Below are 20913 nucleotides of genomic sequence, written 5' to 3'. Positions count from 1 at the left end.
GCGTGGGCTGAGGATGGGAATTCAGGAAGATAAGGTCTTACCATCTGTGGAGCAAGAGAAAGTGGATTTGGGGGAAAGTTTAGATGTTTTTGTTTAGGTGGGGGTGGGGGGAGTGCAGGGTGGGGTGAAAATACATTTAATAGGCTTTACTTAGACTGGGAGAGGTATGTTTGTGTAGTGGGAGACACGTGCAATTAGGAGGAAAGTACCTGAATAGACAGTTTCAGAACTGCAAAATGCGGAACAAATCCACTTCAACATTTCTGGTAGTATCGAAGGGGATTTGTGGGTGGATTATGGCAAGGGGTCCTGTGCTTTTAAGGTTGAGAGATACTTCTCTTTTCTGGGGAGTGTGTGTGTTCAGTTGCGGGGGGGTGGGAATATCACATCACAGGGAGACTGGAGCCCTGGGTTTGGAGTTCTGGGACCCAGGTACTGGCATCAGTTCTTTGGGCTGAAGCCAAATGAAGCTGGAGACATTGATCTGTGCTCCAAATTCTTGGGCTGCTTTCAGCTCCAGCAAACGATGATGACTCCTTCCTCTGGGCGTTCGTCTCTTTTCAGAGATGCTCCCAGCTCAGTTGGGAAGCAAAACAAAGTCATGAGGCGCAGACTGGGAGTGGGTTGTGAGCCTTAGGTGAGGGGTCCTCCTGGGTGAATGGGAAACTGAGAGGTCTTTGCCTTCCTCCAAGCCATCCACTTAATAAGCACTGCACAGAGCCTGGCTCGCCTCGATGAACAAACGCTGACTTCAGTCTTTACCCTGGGTTTCAGGTCACTCCGATTGTTTGCAAAACATGTTCTTTTTTTGTCATTTGCCAGCACTTGTTCTCTCTGTGAGTAAAACACAAACGTCCTGAGGGATGTCGTGCGCCAGTTTGCAGCCAGGGCCGCGCGGCTTCCGCACCCTGGCCTGCCAGGCCCTCTGCTCCGGGATGAGGATGCACCGGGAACTCGGGAGCCAACGGTTGTTTTGACATGAAGTTCGAAGAAGTTGCTACAGAGCTTATTCCTCTGACGGAAGTAACAGATAACTCTTTAACATTTTCAGATCTGTTTTCAGTTTATTCAAGTCCAGGATTTTGGGTAAGATTTTGGAAGAATAGATTTATGCTTGAGGTCCTTCCTTTTTTTTTTTTAAGTGACTTGGCCAGTTTGGGGTTTTACAGTATTTAGGGAAAGGGTTAAGAAGTTTACTTCGGGAAGCAGAGTCCTGTGTTCTGAAAGTTGCTGCCTGCTGACTCCTCCGACAGCAGGCAAACCTTGCACACTCTGGTGGTGTGCCAAGCATGTGCGTCACAGGCACACTCATTGGAGCTTGAGTGCAGTTGGACCCCTTTATGTTTATGGACGTTTTGTGCAAATTGCTTCAGTCTTCAAGCCAAGGGCAGAATGAAAGAATGATCCTCGGACGTAGTTTCCAAGTTTTGGGCCTCATTTATATTTTGCATTGTAGAGCTGCCCTGCTTGTTTTTTTAAAATAAAGTTAGCCCTGAGTGTTAAGTTCTTTTATCTTTCAAAGCAGATTCCTTTGAACCCTGAAAATCAGGCTATAGGATACAACAGATAATGTTCAGGAGGCAATTAAAAGATGAAGATGTGGGATGGGGGAAAGCTTGCTCAAACAGGAAGGGGAGACAGAGCCACCCACCTCGCAGCACAGGCCGGGCTTGCTGTACATGGTCTCCTTTGGCCCGGCCCTTGGTGGTCAGGTTGCTTGCCATGATTTCAGGGCGAATGAGTGGCAGTGTCTGAAGGGAAAGCCCTGAAATTTCCACGCAGCGTTTCAGAGCTCACAGTAAGCTCTGTCATATTTTGCTTCACGTTTCAACTTTCTTAGAGCCCTGAGTGATGTTGGGTGGGCCTACAGCAATACAATTCACTTTATAATCTGGATAATGCTCTGGAAAAAAACAAATACCTAAAATCAGAAATGATACTAGATATTTTTTTTTAACATCTTCATTGGAGTATAATTGCTTTACAATGGTGTGTTAGTTTCTGCTGTATAACAAAGTGAATCAGCTATACGTATACATATATCCCCATATCTCCTCCCTCTTGCGTCTCCCTCCCACCCTCCCTATCCCACCCCTCTAGGTGGTCACAAAGCACTGAGCTGATCTCCCTGTGCTATGCAGCTGCTTCCCACTAGCTATCTATTTTACATTTGGTAGTATATATAAGTCCATGCCACTCTCTCACTTCATCCCAGCTTACCCTTCCCCCTCCCCGTGTCCTCAAGTCCATTCTCTACGTCTGCGTCTTTATTCCTGTCCGGCCTCTAGGTTCTTCAGAACTTTTTTTTTTTTTAGATTCCATATATATGTGTTAGCATACGGTATTTGTTTTTCTCTTTCTGATTTACTCTGTATGACAGACTCTAGGTCCATCTACCTCACTACAAATAACTAACTCAATTTCATTTCTTTTTATGGCTGAGTAATACTCCATTGTAAATATGTGCCACATCTTCTTTATCCATTCATCTGTCGATGGACACTTAGGTTGCTTCCATGTCCTGGCTATTGTAAATAGAGCTGCAATGAACATTGTGGTACATGACTCTTTTTGAATTATGGTTTTCTCAGGGTATATGCCCAGTAGTCGGATTGCTGGGTCATACGGTAGTTCTATTTTTAGTTTTTTAAGGCACCTCCATACTGTTCTCCATAGTGGCTGTATCAATTTACATTCTCACCAACAGGGCAAGAGGGTTCCCTTTTCTCCACACCCTCTCCAGCATTTATTATTTGTAGATTTTTTGATGATGGCCATTCTGACTGGTGTGAGGTGATACCTCAGTGTAGTTTTGATTTGCATTTCTCTAATGATTAGTGATGTTGAGCATCCTTTCATGTGTTTGTTGGCAATCTGTGTATCTTCTTTGGAGAAATGTCTATTTAGGTCTTCTGCCCATTTTTGGATTGGGTTGTTTGTTTTTTTGATATTGAGCTGCATGAGCTGCTTGTATATTTTAGAGATTAATCCTTTGTCAGTTGCTTCATTTGCAAATATTTTCTCCCATTCTGTGGGTTGTCTTTGATACTAGATATTTAATGGTTCAGAGAGCAAATAAAAATTCACTCTCAGATGTTTTTTCGTTAATTGGAACAGGCAGAGTGTACCTACCTGTGAGCCCAACTCTAGTGGGCTGAAATACTGAAATACTCTTTCAACTAGCATTTTACGTGGGAGATACCTGTGTTGGCACTTAAGTTGAACTCAGTTTTACCTGTTATTTACAAAAAAGACCAAAAACCAAAAAATTCAACTCTTACGGTTTAAAAAATGGGGAGGAGTCTTAAACTTTGGACTCCTTCAGTCACCCTTTCTGAAGTATTGAATCCGGGTTTTTCTTGGTTGAAATGGAGGAAATGATGGTTTCCAACATGATTGATTGTCAAGATGGAATTTTAGCACTTTGCATGCACTCTGGCAAGGTTCATAACATTCTTATCAAATGTGCTGCCCCACCACTACCTCCACCACCCACAAAAATAAAAACTAAACAAAATATAAATATGAACCAACAGAATTCTGTGAGAACAGCAAGTTTTGTTTTGTTCTGTTTAATAGTAATCTTTGCAAGGACATTCCAACATTTTACATTTGTGTGCTTTTCCGAGGCACTTTGGAATCCTGAAATAGATGAAATGTAAGTTCCGTGAATTTGGGGGTGTAGGTGTTCTATGGTCCAGTTCTCCAAAAACTGATTCTCATAAGGTTCGTGTGGTAATTCTGTTAATCAGAATGTACGATTATCTGGGATACCCTGTTCCCCCTTCTCTCCCTATAACAGAGTCTACTGTACTTTGAAAGTCTAGTGGATCTTTTGTGGTTTCTCCACAGTAGTAAAAATAATTTAACTTCAGGAATTGGGGCCAGCAATCAGATTAGATAGCGGAAAAGAATACTGTGGCATTCTAGCATAGCATATACTCTGAAATATATGTTTACAAGTCCAAAAATGTGCCATCAGGAAGTAACAAGATCAAAGGAAAAACGACCAGAGAGGCTGGAGGGTAATAAATCACTCGAAAGTTGTGATCTGTAGTGGTTGCTATTCATGCTCCTTGGATAGATTTAATTACAGAAGGACGGGGGGAGGGCTGGGCAGGCATTTTTCTCTCTAGTCACCTAAAAAAATTTTGCAAGGCACAATGCTATGTTTAAAAAGCATAGACATCTTTAAGGGCTCAAACAAATTTAAATATATGGTCAAAACTTAAGCTCCCAAGAAGAAAATGGACCAGAGACATTCAGAGGCAGTTCATTCAAAAGGTACTGCAGGGGCTTCCCTGGTGGCGCAGTGGTTGAGAGTCTGCCTGCCAATGCAGGGGACACGGGTTCGAGCCCTGGTCTGGGAGGATCCCACATGCCGCAGAGCAACTAGGCCCGTGAGCCACAACTACCGAGCCTGCGCGTCTGGAGCCTGTGCTCCGCAACAAGAGAGGCCGCGATAGTGAGAGGCCCGTGCACCGCGATGAAGAGTGGCCCCCACTTGCCACAACTAGAGAAAGCCCTCGCACAGAAACGAAGACCCAACACAGCCAAAAATAAATAAATAAATAAATAAATTTAAAAACTACTCCAAAAAATTGACCCATGACCTAAATATATATATTAAAAAAAAGAGGTACTGCAATGGCAGCCGGTGGGTGGGTGGGAATCCAGGTGACCCAAGGGACCCAACTTTACTAGCAGCCACAGAACTGAGATGAGATACCTATATCCCCTTCTGACATTAAGAAAGAAAGAAAAAAATGCGATCAGGGGCCATTTTCCCCTCTTTTTACGGAGGTGTACCCCCATAGAGGCTGTAGCAAAGAAAGTACTACGGTCTCCATTTTTTTTTTTTCAAAAGGGGTTTCTGAAGGGGCTTTGCAAAATTGTGAGGTCATTGGCCAGGTGTGTATCCTCCCAAGGAGGCAGCTTTGGAGGAGTTTGTTCAACACTTGTGAAGAGGCTGCACCACAATTCATCTACGTGTACAGGTGTGCATGTACAAATCTAGATTCCGCACATACGGTAAAAATCTGCCTCCGTAGAGTGCTCATTCTTTTATCACTGTCTCCTGGTAAATGGTTCTGTTATTGTCGACTAAATTTTATCCATAACATTGCTGGTTTCTAAATAGTAGTTTCCCTGCAAGTGGCTGCCTTCATTTGATTCATTTAAATTATGTTGACATAAATATTTATGTATGTGGAAAGGGGCTTTTGCATGTGTTGTTGAAGCATTGCACCTTTTGGACTAACAATATCTACCAAAATAACATAGGCAGAAGGGAAGTGTGTAGCCACAGCCATGTAGCATGGAGCTCCTCACGGGCATGTGTGGTAGGCAGACTATCAGTAGCAACGATACTGGTCAACACCAGCAAGGCGTGTAATTGCCCAGAAATGGGCCCTAACACCGGTTTTAAGATATGCAGCCAAAACCACAAAGCTGGAGGCCTCTCCCTCTGAGCTTGGTCTCCACTTGGACGAAACAGCCCCCAATTTGTCCCTACGGGACACAGGCCTGCCTTGTTTGGAAATCAGCAAAGTTTAGGAGCCCACAATACCTCTCATAACTCTGTGTACAGTAACAGAGAGTGGAAATAGGGCTGTGAGCATGAACAAGCAGACAAGTTATAAATATAGAATACTCTCTCAATTCCTCTTCAGTTAGTCATGAAGGGACAGTGTGAGTTTTATAAACTTATAAGGAATATACAAACAGTTCCAAATTTAAAATAACTTGGAGTAATTTTTAAGTGTGTGAAAAGAATATTTTTTCCACCCTGTCCATTTAAGCATCTGTGACAGCCAGTAGTAAGTGACTGCTGTCCTTATGTGCTCATGCCCGGTGGTCACAGAACTGGGGAAGAGTTTCAGAAGAATCACCCATTGTGTGGTGATGTCTCTCTTCTTCTTTTTTGAGAAAGACTCAAAAAAAGGTGGAGGAGGGGTTGTGAGTTGTGTGTGAGAGACACTCTGTGTGCTCCTATGTGGAGAAGCGGGCACAGCTCCCAGAGCAGGGGTAGGTCCTGCCTGGACACCTGGAGTGCCCCCCACCCTCTTTCTTTGATTTTCCTCCCATTAGAAGTCTGTATTTCTAAAATTTTTATATAGGCTTTGAATATGAGTTTAGAAGAAAATCTCGTTGATTTTGAAGTACATTAGGATGGTTTGACTTTCTAAAAAGAATATTCTGTTTTATAAACATAAAAGGAGTGGGAAGTCAAGTCCTCCCTCCCCTCTTAATATCTGAATTTATTCCTTTCCTTTTCCCTCACCCCCATCTACGGAGGCCCTTCTGTGATGCAGCATCAACTTCATTTGCCAGGCCCTTCTACAGAGATTAAGATCATTAGGATATTTCATACTCCATCAGGCATAGCAGGTAGGAGGGTCACCGACTTGGGGAACCTTCCTCCACAGACTAGGTGGCTTTTCCTCTTTTTTCCTAGTATCAGAGGATGACACAATTTAGTCAGTTTGACAGGTTCAAGTCTTTCTTCCTTTAAAATAAATCCAGACCGTGAATAGATTTGGGAGTCCAAATGGGCCTTTCCATCAACTTCTGACTGATGTCCCTGTGATTTTGTCACTACACGTGAATAGAAGGACTTCAGGGCTAATGTGGCCACTTGTGGAACATGAAAGTCTAACTTTATGGAAGAAAATACAGGGGAATGAAGTACTGACACACGCCACAACACGGATGAACCTTGAAAGCATTATGCCAAGTGAAAGAAGCCAGATATAAAGGGTCACGTAGTGTATGATTCCATTTATATGAAGTGTCCATAAGAGGCAAATCTGTAGAGACAGAAAGTAGATTACTGATTGCCTGGGGCTGAGAGGGGAAGGGGGGTGAGGGAGGTGGCTAATGGGTAAACAGTTTCTCTTTGGGGTGATGTTCGCACAACTTGGTGAATATGTTAAAAGCCTTCAATTTGTACACTTTAAATGGGTGAAACTGTGTATGAGTTATATCAGTAAAGCTGCTATAAGAATTGTGAAGGAAGAAAAAAATCACAACACCCACAGTAACCAAAACCAGCAGCTTAGCCAAAGGAAGATTCCTGGACTGCCCTCTGCTTTTCACTTAGTTTTTGGTGTTAATTGTAATCCTGCATTGAGTCTTTGCATTGATGGCTGCTCTTTCTTTACTCTTACTAATTAGCTATTGACATTTTTATTTAATAATGGTGTCCTGTATAACTTTCCTCCTGGTTTCTTAGTTGCCTTTTTTCTTTTTCTTCTGTTTTCTCAATAGTCTTCCCAGCACTGCTTATTAGATCCTGGAGACTTCAGTGACCCAATGGGTACTTTCTGTAGGCGATCATTTCTTTTGCTCATTAATGAAATCTTCACAGATGCCTTTAGTAGCCAGTATGAAACGTTTTCCCAAATGTCGTAGCTTATCTTGTGCACCTTGTATACAAGTCAGTAGGGATCTACTTGGAACTTGGCTATTTCTGTGAGCCTAGATTATATTTGTTTATGTGCCTAACCAAGGGGAAGGCACAGAACTGTTTTTTCTTCTCCTTCATGACCAAGGTTGCAGTCTTGCTGAGACATAGGAATTGGTGAAGAGAATGAACTCTGGTTTATCTAATCTCATGAGTAAGACTTGTTTGGGTGAAAAGGGTTCTGTGGGTCATTGAGTCTCCCTGGGTCTGGCTGGTCTGGCTCCTGATAACACAGTCACTTATATGTAGTTGCCTTTGCCCCACAGAATGCACCCCAAGTGTCTTCCACTACAGGAGCTGCTGCTTCACTATTGCAACTAAGCGGTGACCATTGCTGATAAACTCGACAGGGCTTAGCCTTGCTGGAAGAATGTCCTTGAGGGTTCTATTTGCTGTAACTCAATAAATAAAGAAAGCTTAGTGGGTACATGCGATCTCCTTAATATCACCTTGACGCTTTACCCTTTTCCAGAGCATCATGTTTTGTGAGTTTTGTCCTTCCTCCAGACTAAGTGGTTCACCTCAGGGAGAAGAAAAGGATGTTGGGACTGGTGATTTATTTTTTCCTGATGGATGCAGGCTTACAGAGAAAAGTGGCATGAGAAGAACTCCCTAGCCCTTTGCTTTTGGGCAGCAGAGCCTGGCTAAAACATCATGCCACCATGGAGCAGAGCAGGGGAAGAGCCTGTGACCCAGTCAGATAGATCTGGGTTTGAAGCCCAGGTTTACAGCTTAACAGTTATTCACTTGGACAATTAATAGCCCTGGACAATTATTAAATCTCTGTGCCTCCATGTGGGTATCTACAAATGAGGATAATGATACTGACCCCATATAATTATTAACATTAAGTTAAACAATATGTATAAGATTGAGTCCCGTATTTAGACTCAAATTGCATTCAAGAAGGAGAGACTCCAGCAGTTATTGTGAAAGGAGAACAGGAATGGTAGGTGATTAGAAGGTCGGAATGAGCTAGCTCAGTGTGACAGTGGGAGTTATCTCGAAGGTCATACAGAGAGCCCCTGAGTGTGCTGCCTTGGTCATGGAAGACCACCACTGGTCTCAGTGTCCTCGTATTCCACACTGTGGAGACTACTTCTGCAGTGTTAGGGTAGATTGGGGACAGGTGTTAAGGAGCAGTGACGTTCATATACGTTGCATGAGCTGTGGCTTGAGTATTGCCTTCAGAAGGAGGCAGGGATCACCGTCTTGGAATTTTGAGTCTGAGCAGTTGGAAGTCTGACGTGTGCAAGAAACCATCCACCTCCCCTGAGTATCAGACACCTGAACGAGGCCTGGTGAGAGCACCATTCTGGGTGGGGGTAAGGAGGAACTTGGTCAAGATGGGTGCCATCCGGCAGTAGCACTTTCTCTAAGGGAAAGAGCTCCCTTCAACGTTGCTTTAAGGCTCACTTAGGTTTTTGAAGAGCAGCACCTCAGGCATGGGATGATGACCTCTTAAATTCCTTTCAACTCTGAGGATCCAGGGTTCGATGAAAGGCAGAACATGGCTGCAGAAGTCCTGGTTGCATTTGAACTGGGGCAGATCTAAGGGTCCTGGGAGCTTCTTGCAAGAGGGTCTCTGCTCCTGCAGGTTCTGAAGTGTCCCTGCCACCCCACAGCCCCTCAAAAGAATGTGAAGGTTGAAGAAGACAGGTGATAGGAGGCGAGTGATGAGGAGGGAAATTATGTCACTCCTGCCCCCTCTACGTACCCCAGTATTGCAGAAAGTCCATCTGCTGACACATTCTTGTGTCAGGACCCTTCCTCTTAGGAAGGAAGCTGACTCAAAACGGAGTCGTGGAAACCCCTTCAAAGATCGCAAGGAGGAACTCGTCCGTACACTCTGGTCTTGGGAGAAAATGAGTGCTTTCAGGGTCACTGCATTAATAGGTTCGGGAACCATGGCCCCCCTTTTACTAACCAGCCTCTCCAGGCTCACTGAGAGCTCTGTTCTGGGACCTTTCTGCGTGCCCCTGGGTGCCTTCCCCAAACTCTGTTGCTGGCGCTAACCCTTTCTGCTTTGAACAGAGAAACTGAAGTATCTTCAGGTTCTAACCATTACATTGTCTCTTAGTCTGGCCACTACTGTGGTATTAATAGAATGTTTTCTCCTACACAGGAGGTGGTTTCTTTTGGCTTTGAAAAGAGAAATGTTGTTGCAGATGCAACTTTCCTTTCTGAATGTTTAAGATACCAGGGTTACCACTGAATTCGGCTTAATGGCTATAGTTTTCCAGGCAGAAGCCAGTTGAAGTTGTTGGAAACTCCGCCTGGGATTTCTAGGCAGTGGTTCTCTGGAGTTTTACAGTAGCAGTTTCTCAAGATGTCAAGAAACTTGACAGATTCTTCTTGTCTTCTTTTTGAGAAAATTGTGCTTTACTCATTATATATATGTACGATTTATAAATATATACACACATTCATACATATGCGTGTGAGTGGAGCTCACACACAGTTGTGCCAGGTTTATTTTCGTTTTATTTCATGGGTCTAAACATTTTCGTGTAAGCTTGCTTTTCCATCCTAGCTGACGTATTTAGAGAACTCCAGACTAATACACTGGGGTGAAATGTAGCTTCTCCCTGAGCCTGAGAAGCCTCGCTGCTCCTCACCTCTCTGCCCCTTTGATGGGTGTCTCCGCTTGGAGTGATGGGTCAGGAGGAATGTGTGTGCATGAGGTCAAAAGGCAGGAGAGATCGAAGATTATTTCACAGGATGAAAGGCCGTGGGCTCCCTGGCCTGAGGTGGGTTTTCCCTGACCCCTCTGCAGTCTATCATGGCTCCTGGAGATGGGATACACTTTCTGTCCAACTGGAACATCCAACCAAGGTGGTTCACCCACCTTCTTTGCGGAAAGGACCAGCATGGAGCTCCAAAAGGAGCAGGGCCTGCAGGCTTCAGAAGCAGCCCTGAAGGTGAGGCTCTCTTTCAGCATGGGTTGATTTGCTGCTCAAAGAGAAAGCAGTGGGGCCCAACCTCCTCTTTAGGTCCTTGGTATGATGTTTGTGTGGCTTATAAGAAGAATTCCATAAATATAGTATTATCATTACTTAAACCTGAACCTTGTCTGTCAAGGAGGGCGGCAGGGAGGGGTAGCAACATGGGACCCAGAATTCACAGGTGAATATATGGAAATCCACTTGAGTGGGTTATTTTAAAAGAGTGGAGAGGTATATGAAAGGAGCAAGGACTCTAGTGGGTGCTGCCGGGCCCCCATGGGTGGTGGTAGCCTGGGGATTCTGTCCTGGGTCCTGTTGGCGCTCCTCAGGTGTCCCTCCCTCCCGGTCTCCTCTGCATCTGTCTGCTGACCACGCCCCATGATGTTACATCCAAGCAGCCCATGCCAGGCATTTCCATTTGGACGTGTGCAGAAAACAGCCCATCCCGAACAGAACCAATCTCTCTCTACCCCTGCTGGGGGAAAAAAAAAAGTAATTCACCACATGAATCTGCCTGCTTTTCCCCATCTGTGCTGCTGCCCCCTTAGTCTGGGCCGCTGTCGGTGCTCGCAGAGATGGCGACCGTGGCCCTGCGGGTCGTCCTTCCATTTTCTTTTCCACTTAGCAGCCAGAGTGATCCTTCTAAAATGCATATCTGCTCATGTGACTGCCTGTTTAAAATCCTCAAACAGCATCTCTTTTCTCTTAAGAATGTGCCAAACTCCTATCCATGGGTTGAAAGGCCCTTCTTGTGGCTCTCTGCCTCTGTCTCCCCATCTTTCCTCCCAATCTCCCCCCACCCCACCCAGGTCCCAAAGCCTGGGTCCTGCAGTCATGCCGAGTCTGGTTCTCTGCCCTCGCTCCCCGTCAGCCCTGCCATCACCCCCATGCACCTGCTAGCTCCTACTGGCCTTTCAAGCCGGGTCCTGGTGGTCCCTTCCCCTGGGAAGCCCTCCTTACTGGCCCTTTGCTTGCCCCTCTCATATTCCCACTGCTCGTCCTCAGGGGCTGGGCTGTCTTACCTGCTGAGCCTGCAGGACCGGGCCTAGGGCCTGGCTGATGTATTTAACAGTCAAAGGAGCCTTTCTCATCCTCAGCTGTGGCTTAGTGCTCTCTGGAGGAGAATGCCGACAGCCTTGGGTAGACTTCTGGCTGTGCTTGGGGGGTGGGGGGCTGCTGTGAGTTCAGTTGACCCAGCTGGGGGTTCCCTCCCCTCTCCTCCCCTGCCCCACAGTGTCTGATGGAATCAGTTTCTCTCCTGGCCGGGCAAGAAAACCACAAAATCTCTCTGGACCACATGTCTCTCTGATGTACTTGGGAAGTCAAAGTGTGCTTTCCTGGAGTTAGCAGCAGTTCACCTTAATGCATAGTGTTGCCTGTCTCTTAGGAAAGGCACCCTCTTTTTATGTGGAACAGTGATGTGTCCCTTAGGGTACCCAGAAGTACCTGAGAGGACCCTATACCAACCTGTATTTTGACTCAGAAGCTTGACCTTATTTCAACATCCATGAACTGGTTCTATCCTTTAGAAATTATTTGGGATATGTAAAATAGATAGCTAGTGGGAAGCAGCCGCATAGCACAGGGAGATCAGCTCAGTGCTTTGTGTCCACCTAGAGGGGTGGGATAGGGAGGGCGGGAGGGAGACGCAAGAGGGAGGAGATATGGGGATATGTTTATATGTATAGCTGATTCACTTTGTTATGAAGCAGAAACTAACAAACCATTGTAAAGCAATAATACCCCAATAAAGATGTTTTAAAAAAAAAAGAAATTATTTGGGATAGAATGTTCGTGTTTTTTGAAGTTGTGTGGCTAAGTGGCCCCTTTTCCATTTTTTGTTCCGTGTGAAGAGGATGAGTTCTCCATCTTCTCTTCCAAAATATGCTTTTAAAAATAGTTTCTCTGAGGTAAAGATTGTTAAAGAGCTTATTGGCAAGTACAGAAAGAAAGGTTTTAAAATCCCTAGAAAGAATTTAATAAATATAAGGACTCAGGGAAGGAGGAAGAGAGTTAAAGGTTGATGTATGTGACTTTTTTTGCTGTCCCCCAAAATGAAGAAAATGAGCTTTTAAATACAGTGCCTCATTTTTATGGGATTGTGACCCTGAACGAATCCTTTTAGTGTAGATATGGGACCTGTCGTTAGCTTTTCCAACAGTTTACATAGGCATTCGTTGTTATTATTGGTCATTGTAAAAATTCCAATGAATAGAAAGATCTCATGGGAAAAATCAATTTGCTTTCCCCCCTGTGTATTTGTTAATTTATAGCACCTTCCATTTTCCTTTTATTTTTAAAAGTAGAAATGCCTTTCATCATGCTAGGTGTGCTCCTTATTCATGGAAGCCAGGGAAGAAGTTCCCTTCCTTTCTCCCTTAGCTCTGTAATTGGAAATTTGGTAACCGTACTAAGTTTTGGCACTCGTGTGGAGCAGCCATCCGTCTGCTGGCGAGACACACTGCCCGGGGCTTTTCAAGAAATCCCTTAATAGTCCTGAACACTAATAATATTTATATACATTGAGATGAGGCAAAATTTACAGCGGGCTTCTGGGGCTGGCTCCAGGACTCTCTAATCCTGAACTTCCGCGGGCTCCCCTGCCTCCCTCCCAGAGTCCTCTCAGGTCGTGCTGCAGCCAGGGGAACACTGGCTTCCATCCCTGGGGTTTGTCCTCCAGCAAATAGTCACCTTTCTCTCCCTCTCCCCATCACACCCCCTTTTTTATTCCCCCAAAGCATTTGATACATGTTTGTGCACAGTTGCATCATGTGATGTAGAAGATTTGTGATCTTGATTTGTGATCCCTTTAAGAGGAATTGTTCCACCTTTAAAGAATAGGATTTTACCTAATTTAAGCTTTACTGAAATTCCTTCTGAAGTAGCTCCTATTGCTGAAACAAAACCCTAATTCCCTAGCCTGTGTGCTGCTTGTTGCAAGAACAGACTGACAGTGCAATTCTAGTAATGCACCTCCGGAGGGGGCAGGGGGGGGCGGTTTGCAATGGACCACTGCCCAGAGATGCTGTTTCAGTGGAATGGGGAATGGAATGCAAAACATATCTACGGATATTTTGTCAGTTTTTGTTTTTTTTCTTTCTCGTACTGGAAATGCCCAACATTTATGTTTGAGTCTAAGCAAGTGCACAGGGGCATTTTTCTATTCTTTTAAATGCTCTTAGTTTTTAATACTACATTAATAGCTTTTTAATATTGATGTCTGCTACTCGTCATTTTATATAGCATTTTATTTAAATTGTAAGCAAGGAAAGAAGGGTTTTACAAGTAGATATTGTTCCCAGTTAGTCTCTGATGATGATCGTAAGATTCTTAATCAATTTTCCTTCCTCCAAACACAAAGCCTGGTGGTGGCTGATGGCTAATGAGCAGCTCCGGGGACTTCAGTGCTCTGAATGGGGTGTGTGTTCAATCGGCAGGTTTGTGATGTGACACCGTGAGCATGGTTTCTACAGCTAGTTTCATTTTAACTATATGAACCTCACAGATCTATTATATTACATGAACTTTGTAGGGACAACATAATATTTCTCCTCTGGCTTCATCCCTCTTCTTTTAGCTCTGCCCCCTCTGGTCATCATAAGCCTCTGTGTTGCTGCCAGATGACCTTTCTAATATGAAAATTAGACCATATTGCTCTCCTGCCCAAAAGCTTCAGTGATGCCCATTGTCCACCAAAGAGCCGAAACCCCTCAGACAGGCCTACAATGCTTCTTTGAGCTGCCCCCCTCCTCTCTCCCAGCATCGCCTGTTACTGGACCCCTGCCATCTTCACGAGCACCCAGTTCTCCCACCCCAGCAACTCAGTTGCTTTTACACACATTTACATGTGATTTCATCTGTGTTATTCTTATCCTCCTCAGCTTTCAGCTTTCAGCTCCAGCCTCGACACCTCTGTGAAGCTTTCCCGGGAACCCAGGTGCCCAGGGCAGGCTGTGCACCACTACACACTCCTATTCTTACCTGGTGTATTGTCCATCTCTTAAGAACAGGGTCTGGCAGACAGGTGCAGCGCACATTCAATAAATAGTTGCTAAGTGGATGATTAAATGAAGGATAGGCAGACTTAAGTTCTCTTGTTTTTAGTTTAAAAACTTGAACTTAAGGGTTTGCAATTTTATTGTTTCTTTAGATCTTGGGCATTGAAGTTACTTCTGTAATGGATATATTTGAACTTAAATAGTCATTTAATCTATGTGATTATTAGATTAAGTGTGAGATTTGAGAGTAAAGTGTGTGTGGTGTGTGTGTGTGCATTTACTGCAAATACACTAAGCCTGTACATTCAGATTGGTGTTATCAACTTCAAGATGATCCCCTTGGTAGACTGTATATGTATCCCAACATCTTAGGAGCTCCTACAACAACATACCTTCTTGGTGTGACTAGAGATCTTTACTCCTTGTAATCTGTTGGGTAGATTAGTTTTTGGAAACAGGCAGAAATCATTGAGAGGCAATTCTGGTAAACAAAAATGACATAGACCAACAGGAACAGTCTTCTTCTTTGCTTATATTATACATTGGCTCTGAAGACACTTCTCAGTTGGGATTTGTTCAGTTGCATCTAACAAATAGCAGGTGTTTAAACAAGACACAAGTTTATTTCTTATTCATGTAAAGAAGTCTAGAGGTAAGCAGTCCAGGGTTAGCCTACTGGCTACGCAGTCATGAAGGACCAAGTTCCTTTTATCATGCTCCACTGTTCTTTTTTTTTTTTTTTAATAGATTTTAATGAGTTGTTTTTTAAATTTATTTATTTATTTATTTATTTATGGCTGCTTTGGGTCTTCGTTGCTGCATGTGGGCTTTCTCTAGTTGCGACAAGTGGGGACTACTCTTTGTGGCGGTGCGTGGGCTTCTCACTGTGGTGGCTTCTCTTGTTGCGGAGCATGGGCTCTAGGCGTGTGGGCTTCAGTAGCTGTGGTACGTGGGCTCAGTCGTTGTGGCTCGCAGGCTCAGTAGTTGTGGTGCATGGGCTTAGTTGCTCTGTGGCATGTGGGATCTTCCCGGACCAGGGCTCGAACCCGTGTCCCCTGCATTGGCAGGCAGATTCTTAACCACTGCACCACCAGGGAAGCCCCTCCACTGTTCTTAATGGGTCACCTCATGGCCCAAGATGGCTGCTTCAGCTTCAGGCATTACACCTGCATTCCAGCCAGCAATGAGGAGGAAAGATGTACCCCCTCTGTTTTAAGGACTCTTCTGGGAAGTTCCACCCCAAAAGTTTTCTAGCGTCTCACTGGCTAGAACTTAGGTCACTTCTAGCTACAAGAGAGGCTGGGAGATATAATATATAGCTGGGTGGCAAAATGCCCAATTAAAAATCAAGGTTTTATTACCAAAATAGATAAGAATAAATAATGGAAGGCCACCTCTTTGTCTCAGCCAAAAATGATCAGAGAAGAAACTTGCAAAATTATTTTAAGCCTGACAGTATCATGAGAATTTGTCTGTTTCTTCTGAGGTGATAGTATTCATTTGAATGTCCAGGTTCTGATACCTGTTTTTAAATGCACCTCTTGGCAGTAAAATAGGTACTCCTCCATGCAGCTAGTGGATGTGTAAATTGGTACCAACTTCCCAGAGGACAGTTTGCACCGGCAAGGCTAACTCTGGAAATTGATTCTACTGAAATAATTAAGAATTCTCATGAAGAGTGAGTGCTCATTGTACTAATAAAATGTTGGCAATAAATGAAATGTCTAATAGTAGGAGACTGATTATAACTTACGATACACTATGTTATGGCATGCAACGCAGCTGTTAAATTATTGTCAAATTCACAGTATGTTATGCCAAAAAATGCTTTCAGAATGACTTGATCCTTTTTTATAGATATTTATATTTATATGTGCATGCACATGCATAGGAAATGATCTGGGAGGGTCTCCATGGAGGTACTGATAAGATGACATTGTGGTCAAGCGGACTAGATATTCTATGTATTTTCTTATCTATGCTCTCTGATTTTTTCATCTTTTTTTTATTATAAAGAAAATAATAGAATCTTCACTAAATAATGCATGTCAGAGTCAATAATATACATATTTAAATAATTTTGTGTTGTTTTCCAACTCAAGGAAAAAGTAGGAAGTATATAATGCAAACCAGATTTCATATTTTGTTGACTTATACTTTATTTGCTAGTAAGGCGAACAGCCCCTAGAGTGTGATCCTTACAGCATCGCTATGGAAATAAATGCCAGCTCATCTATTTGGGACAAAAATTGTGGATCTCTTGTTTTTAGACACTGCTTTCACTTAACTTTAGCATAGAGGGGCTCAGAGTAGATAGTTTGTAATATCCTATGGTCCTCTGGGCTTGAGACACTGCCCACCCACCCACTTTCTTATATTTGAGAATTACCATCAGACATGGGGACTTCTCTGTGGTATATTAGGTTGAGATATCATTGTTTATTTGGGGTAAGACCTTTGATATGATACAAGCATGCACAAACTTTTCTAAAGCTATTTTGTCAGCCTGAATGGTATCATCTTTAGCATATTCTAGCTTAATCATTTCAAAAATAAATGAGCATTTCTGCACACTAAGGCTTTTCAAGATATTTCAATAAGGAACATACACAAAATGCAGATTAAGTAGCGCATATAATGCCTTCTAAGGTAATAATAAACTGTATTGTCCACATAGGACTTCCACGGTGTCACGCATGCCACAGGTAACCTTCCAAGATGGGTATTATTACCCCATTCTGTAGATGAGAAAAGAGAGGATCAAGGTCAAAGATGGTAAGGACTCCTCCAAGACCAAACATAGTCAAATAGGAGAGGCTAGATATTAAACCCTGCTCACCTGACTCCAAACACAGAGTATTTGCTCCCTGCCTTAATGAAATTCTCAATATGTAATACTGTTGATTCAAGTCCAACGCCCAGTGACGTTCCATTTGGGGATCGCGTGTGTGGTTGGTGGGTTGGATTGTGCCAGGTGGAGCGATCTGGCTCTCAGCCGACCTCACACCCTGCCTGTCACCCACAGTGTGCCCGAGCGCGTGCGGGAAGCGGGCGTGCACGGAGAACCACGAGTGCTGCCACCCCGAGTGCCTGGGCAGCTGCAGCGCTCCCGACAACGACACGGCCTGCGTGGCCTGCCGCCACTACTACTATGCCGGTGTCTGTGTGCCCAGCTGCCCGCCCAACACCTACCGCTTCGAGGGCTGGCGTTGCGTGGACCGTGACTTCTGCGCCAACATCCCCAACGCTGAGAGCAGCGATTCCGAGGGCTTCGTGATCCACGACGGCGAGTGCATGCAGGAGTGCCCGTCGGGCTTCATCCGCAACGGCAGCCAGAGGTCAGTGTTGGGGCCCGGGGGGCAGAAAGGTTGGTGCTGCCAGTGGCTCCGTCCGGGTGGGACCCTGGGGAGGTTAAGGGAGAGGGGCCACCGCAGAGGGCTGGTATAACTTCAGCTTCTGATGACTCTAAGAGCGATGGGGAGTTTTTTTGGTTTGAAAGCCTACTGCCTGGCCGTTTGGAATTAAGTACCTGATTTGTGGGCTCAGGTCCCCGGAGGTCACTGACCCCCTGTGCACATGCAGGGCTGCCACCCCAGCAGCAGGCCGGTGCGGGAGACTGTAGGTTGAGGTTTTCTCACCCCCAATGCTACTCAACACTAGACCAGTGAAGGCTTTGGGAGTGCGGGAAGGAAGACACGGCAAGCCCACCAGCATCCTTAAGGCAGTGAGCAGGCCTCCAAAGTCTCTTAGCACTGGCTCCCGTCCTGCCTGAGCTAGCTGCCGCTACGAGCAAGCAGTGTGTTCCATCAGCACCTCTTACACACACACGCACCCTTCACCCTCCCTCAGTTTTCTCTGTCTCTCTCATTTTGCTTCCTGAACATTGAGACTTCTCTTGGGAAGCAAAGAAGTTCCTTACGGCAAACAGCATCCCTCTCGTGCATGCCAGCTGGACTTCTGTGAATTTGTCATTGGTTTTAAGTTTTTGAAAAAGCAATGCCAGAATTGTTACAAAATACAGGACTATAACCCTGGAAGCAAGAGGAGACTAGAGATTTGGGGATGCTGTTCCCTCCTCTGGAGCAGAGCAGAGAACTCTCAGGAGAGAGTAGTTCTGTTGTAATGGACTAAATGCCTACTTCATGATCAGCACCAGAGGATCCTTACGTTTCGAGGTTCTTCAAAATAAAACTATTCTACAAATATAAAATACCATTGGAAAAGGAAACATTCATTTTGAGTATAACGTGTAACTTCCCTTCTGTTTCTGCAAACCTCATCAAGCAAGTCTTGGTAAAGGGGAATCTGTTTCTGGTGTAATATTTGGAGATGTTGCTCCTTCCTTAGGCTTAACTTCAAATCAAAGGTAAAGCTCACATTATTTCATAAAATTAAATGTAGAGCTTTCTACCTGTCATCATTTCTGTAACCATTATTATAGTAAAAGTTACTTTAAATACTTTAAAATGGTAAATGTGCCAAGGGTGCCAGTGAACTGGAGAGTATACATATTCCACCCAAAATAAGTCTGTCACATTTTACTCACATTTTATTGGCAGCCCTAGAACTTAAAAAGGCTTTGCCAGTACCCTGGGCAGTGCCTGGAACCCAGTTAAGGCTCAGCCACAGTTCCTCCCCAGGGGTGGGGGCCAAGACGAGGCAGCTGGTGCATGGCCTTGGGTCATAACTTCTTTGCCTTTTGGGTGTGTTTCCTGTGGTGTCTGGAGGCATTCAGTCATCTGCAGCTGCCAGAGTAGCGGGCAAAGTGGGGTGTGCTGTGCACTGTGACAGTTTCTTCTACTGTAATTCATTCTTCAAAGAATTGAGCTGTTATTTTTCCTACCAATGCTTACAGTCTGTTCAAAGCTACAGATCTCCCTTTTACACTTTAAAATAAAATGCCGTCAAGAACTAATAAATCCCCCTCTCAGCCTTTAAGGCCTATTTGACACTTACTTTAAAATATTTATTTTTTAATACTGTGTATACCCTCTCTGTACCAGAATGGATTTGAGGATGCTTAAACTATCAACATGTAATCAGAGCACTTTCTTAGAAAAACATTTTTTTTTAAGTGCTGGATGATTCCTAGACATTTTAAGAAAGGTGTTTGGTTCAGAAATTGCTATTTGAATAAAATGTCAGGGGGAACTAAACCTACAGTTAACCTACAACCCAGAAGTTACACTCCTGAACATTTATCACAGAGAAATGAAAACTTAGGTTCCCACAAAAACAGGTACACAGTTATTTGTAGCAGCTTCATTTGTAACAGCCAAAAACTGGAAACAGCACAGATGCTCCACAATAGGTAAACAGCTAAGCAAACCGTGATCCGTCACACCATGGAATATCAATCAACAGTATAAAGAAACAAACCATTCAAACACACACAACATGGATGGATCTCAAGGACATTATGCTGTGTGGAAAAAGCCAATCTCACAAGGTCACACACCATATGATTGCATTTACATAACATTCTCAAAATAACAACATAATAGAGATGGAGAAGAGATCAGTGGTTGCCATGAGTTAGAGGTGTGGGGGCAGGGTGACGGTACGGGTAGCACAAGGGAGATGTTTGTGGTGATGGGCTAGCTGGTTGTGGTGATTACACAGGTGATAAGATGCCATGGAAGTATATGCAGGCATTGTACCTGTGTTAGTTTCTTGGTGTTGATATTGCATTATCATTAGGTAAGATGGAACCATTGGGGGAACCAGGTGAAGGGTACGCAGAACATTTCTGTACTATTTTTGCAACTTTCTGTGTGTCTATAATTATTTCAAAATAAAAAGTTTTTTAAAAGGGAGGTGGGGCATTATCTGGTTTGTAGGTAAATTAGAAGCAATAAAAGACCAACAAAGAGTACTGAAGAAAAGCTGCTACCTACTCTAGAAGTGAGCATGTTGAGTCTGATGTTAGAGAAGGGAGAAACCTCCGTTGCTATGGTTGGCCCAGTTCCTTTGGAAACCTTGCCTCCTGTTCTCCCAACATGAAATAAGAAAACAGTAGGGAAATTTTATTTATCTATAAGCTTTTAAACAAAACCCTTCATCTTTGCCTTAAATATGCAGTAAGGTTCGGGGTGGGGGGGTTACTTAATGCTAAGAGCTATAACTTACACTGTTTTCATGACTGTTTTTCACTTCATGAAGTTTGAACGATCATTCAAGAACCATCATGTAAATAAAGTGGCTCTCCAATTCACTGTCCTATTACACACACATCCCATAATGTTGTATCATTTATTTGTTTGGAAATTGACCCAACTTTCTGTGGTTCAGCAGCTGGATTAGTGTTTTGTCCACTGTTTCCTAAATAAGGGTAGGTAAGCAGGAAAAGTGCCAGTGTCACTCACTGGTCCCTGACTGTTGGTGGTTTGTGGCATGTTCAAGATTGCCACGTGAAATAGGAGCTCATTACAAAGTAATGGAAGTTCCTTGTTTTTATTGTGTATGCAACGAAAACAACATTTGGATCAATTTACAAGTTTCTGCC

General features: G+C 44.0%; 1 protein-coding gene across 2 annotated transcripts in view; it reads left to right on the top strand.

Annotated features, from left to right (window-relative positions):
• The window catches only part of IGF1R (insulin like growth factor 1 receptor), a 312032-nt gene that overhangs the window by 228537 nt on the left and 62582 nt on the right, over positions 1-20913 (top strand). For both annotated transcript variants that reach the window (XM_059912583.1, XM_059912582.1), the window contains exon 3: positions 17434-17746. In XM_059912583.1, the coding sequence (XP_059768566.1) occupies positions 17434-17746 (313 nt within the window). The remainder of the gene's footprint in view (positions 1-17433; positions 17747-20913) is intronic.

Source organism: Balaenoptera ricei, chromosome 2 (assembly GCF_028023285.1).
Source record: "Balaenoptera ricei isolate mBalRic1 chromosome 2, mBalRic1.hap2, whole genome shotgun sequence".
In the NCBI taxonomy this organism is placed as follows: Eukaryota; Metazoa; Chordata; class Mammalia; order Artiodactyla; family Balaenopteridae; genus Balaenoptera; species Balaenoptera ricei.
The sequence above is the reverse complement of the archived record's forward strand: the minus strand, read 5'-3'. Positions and strand labels throughout refer to the sequence as shown.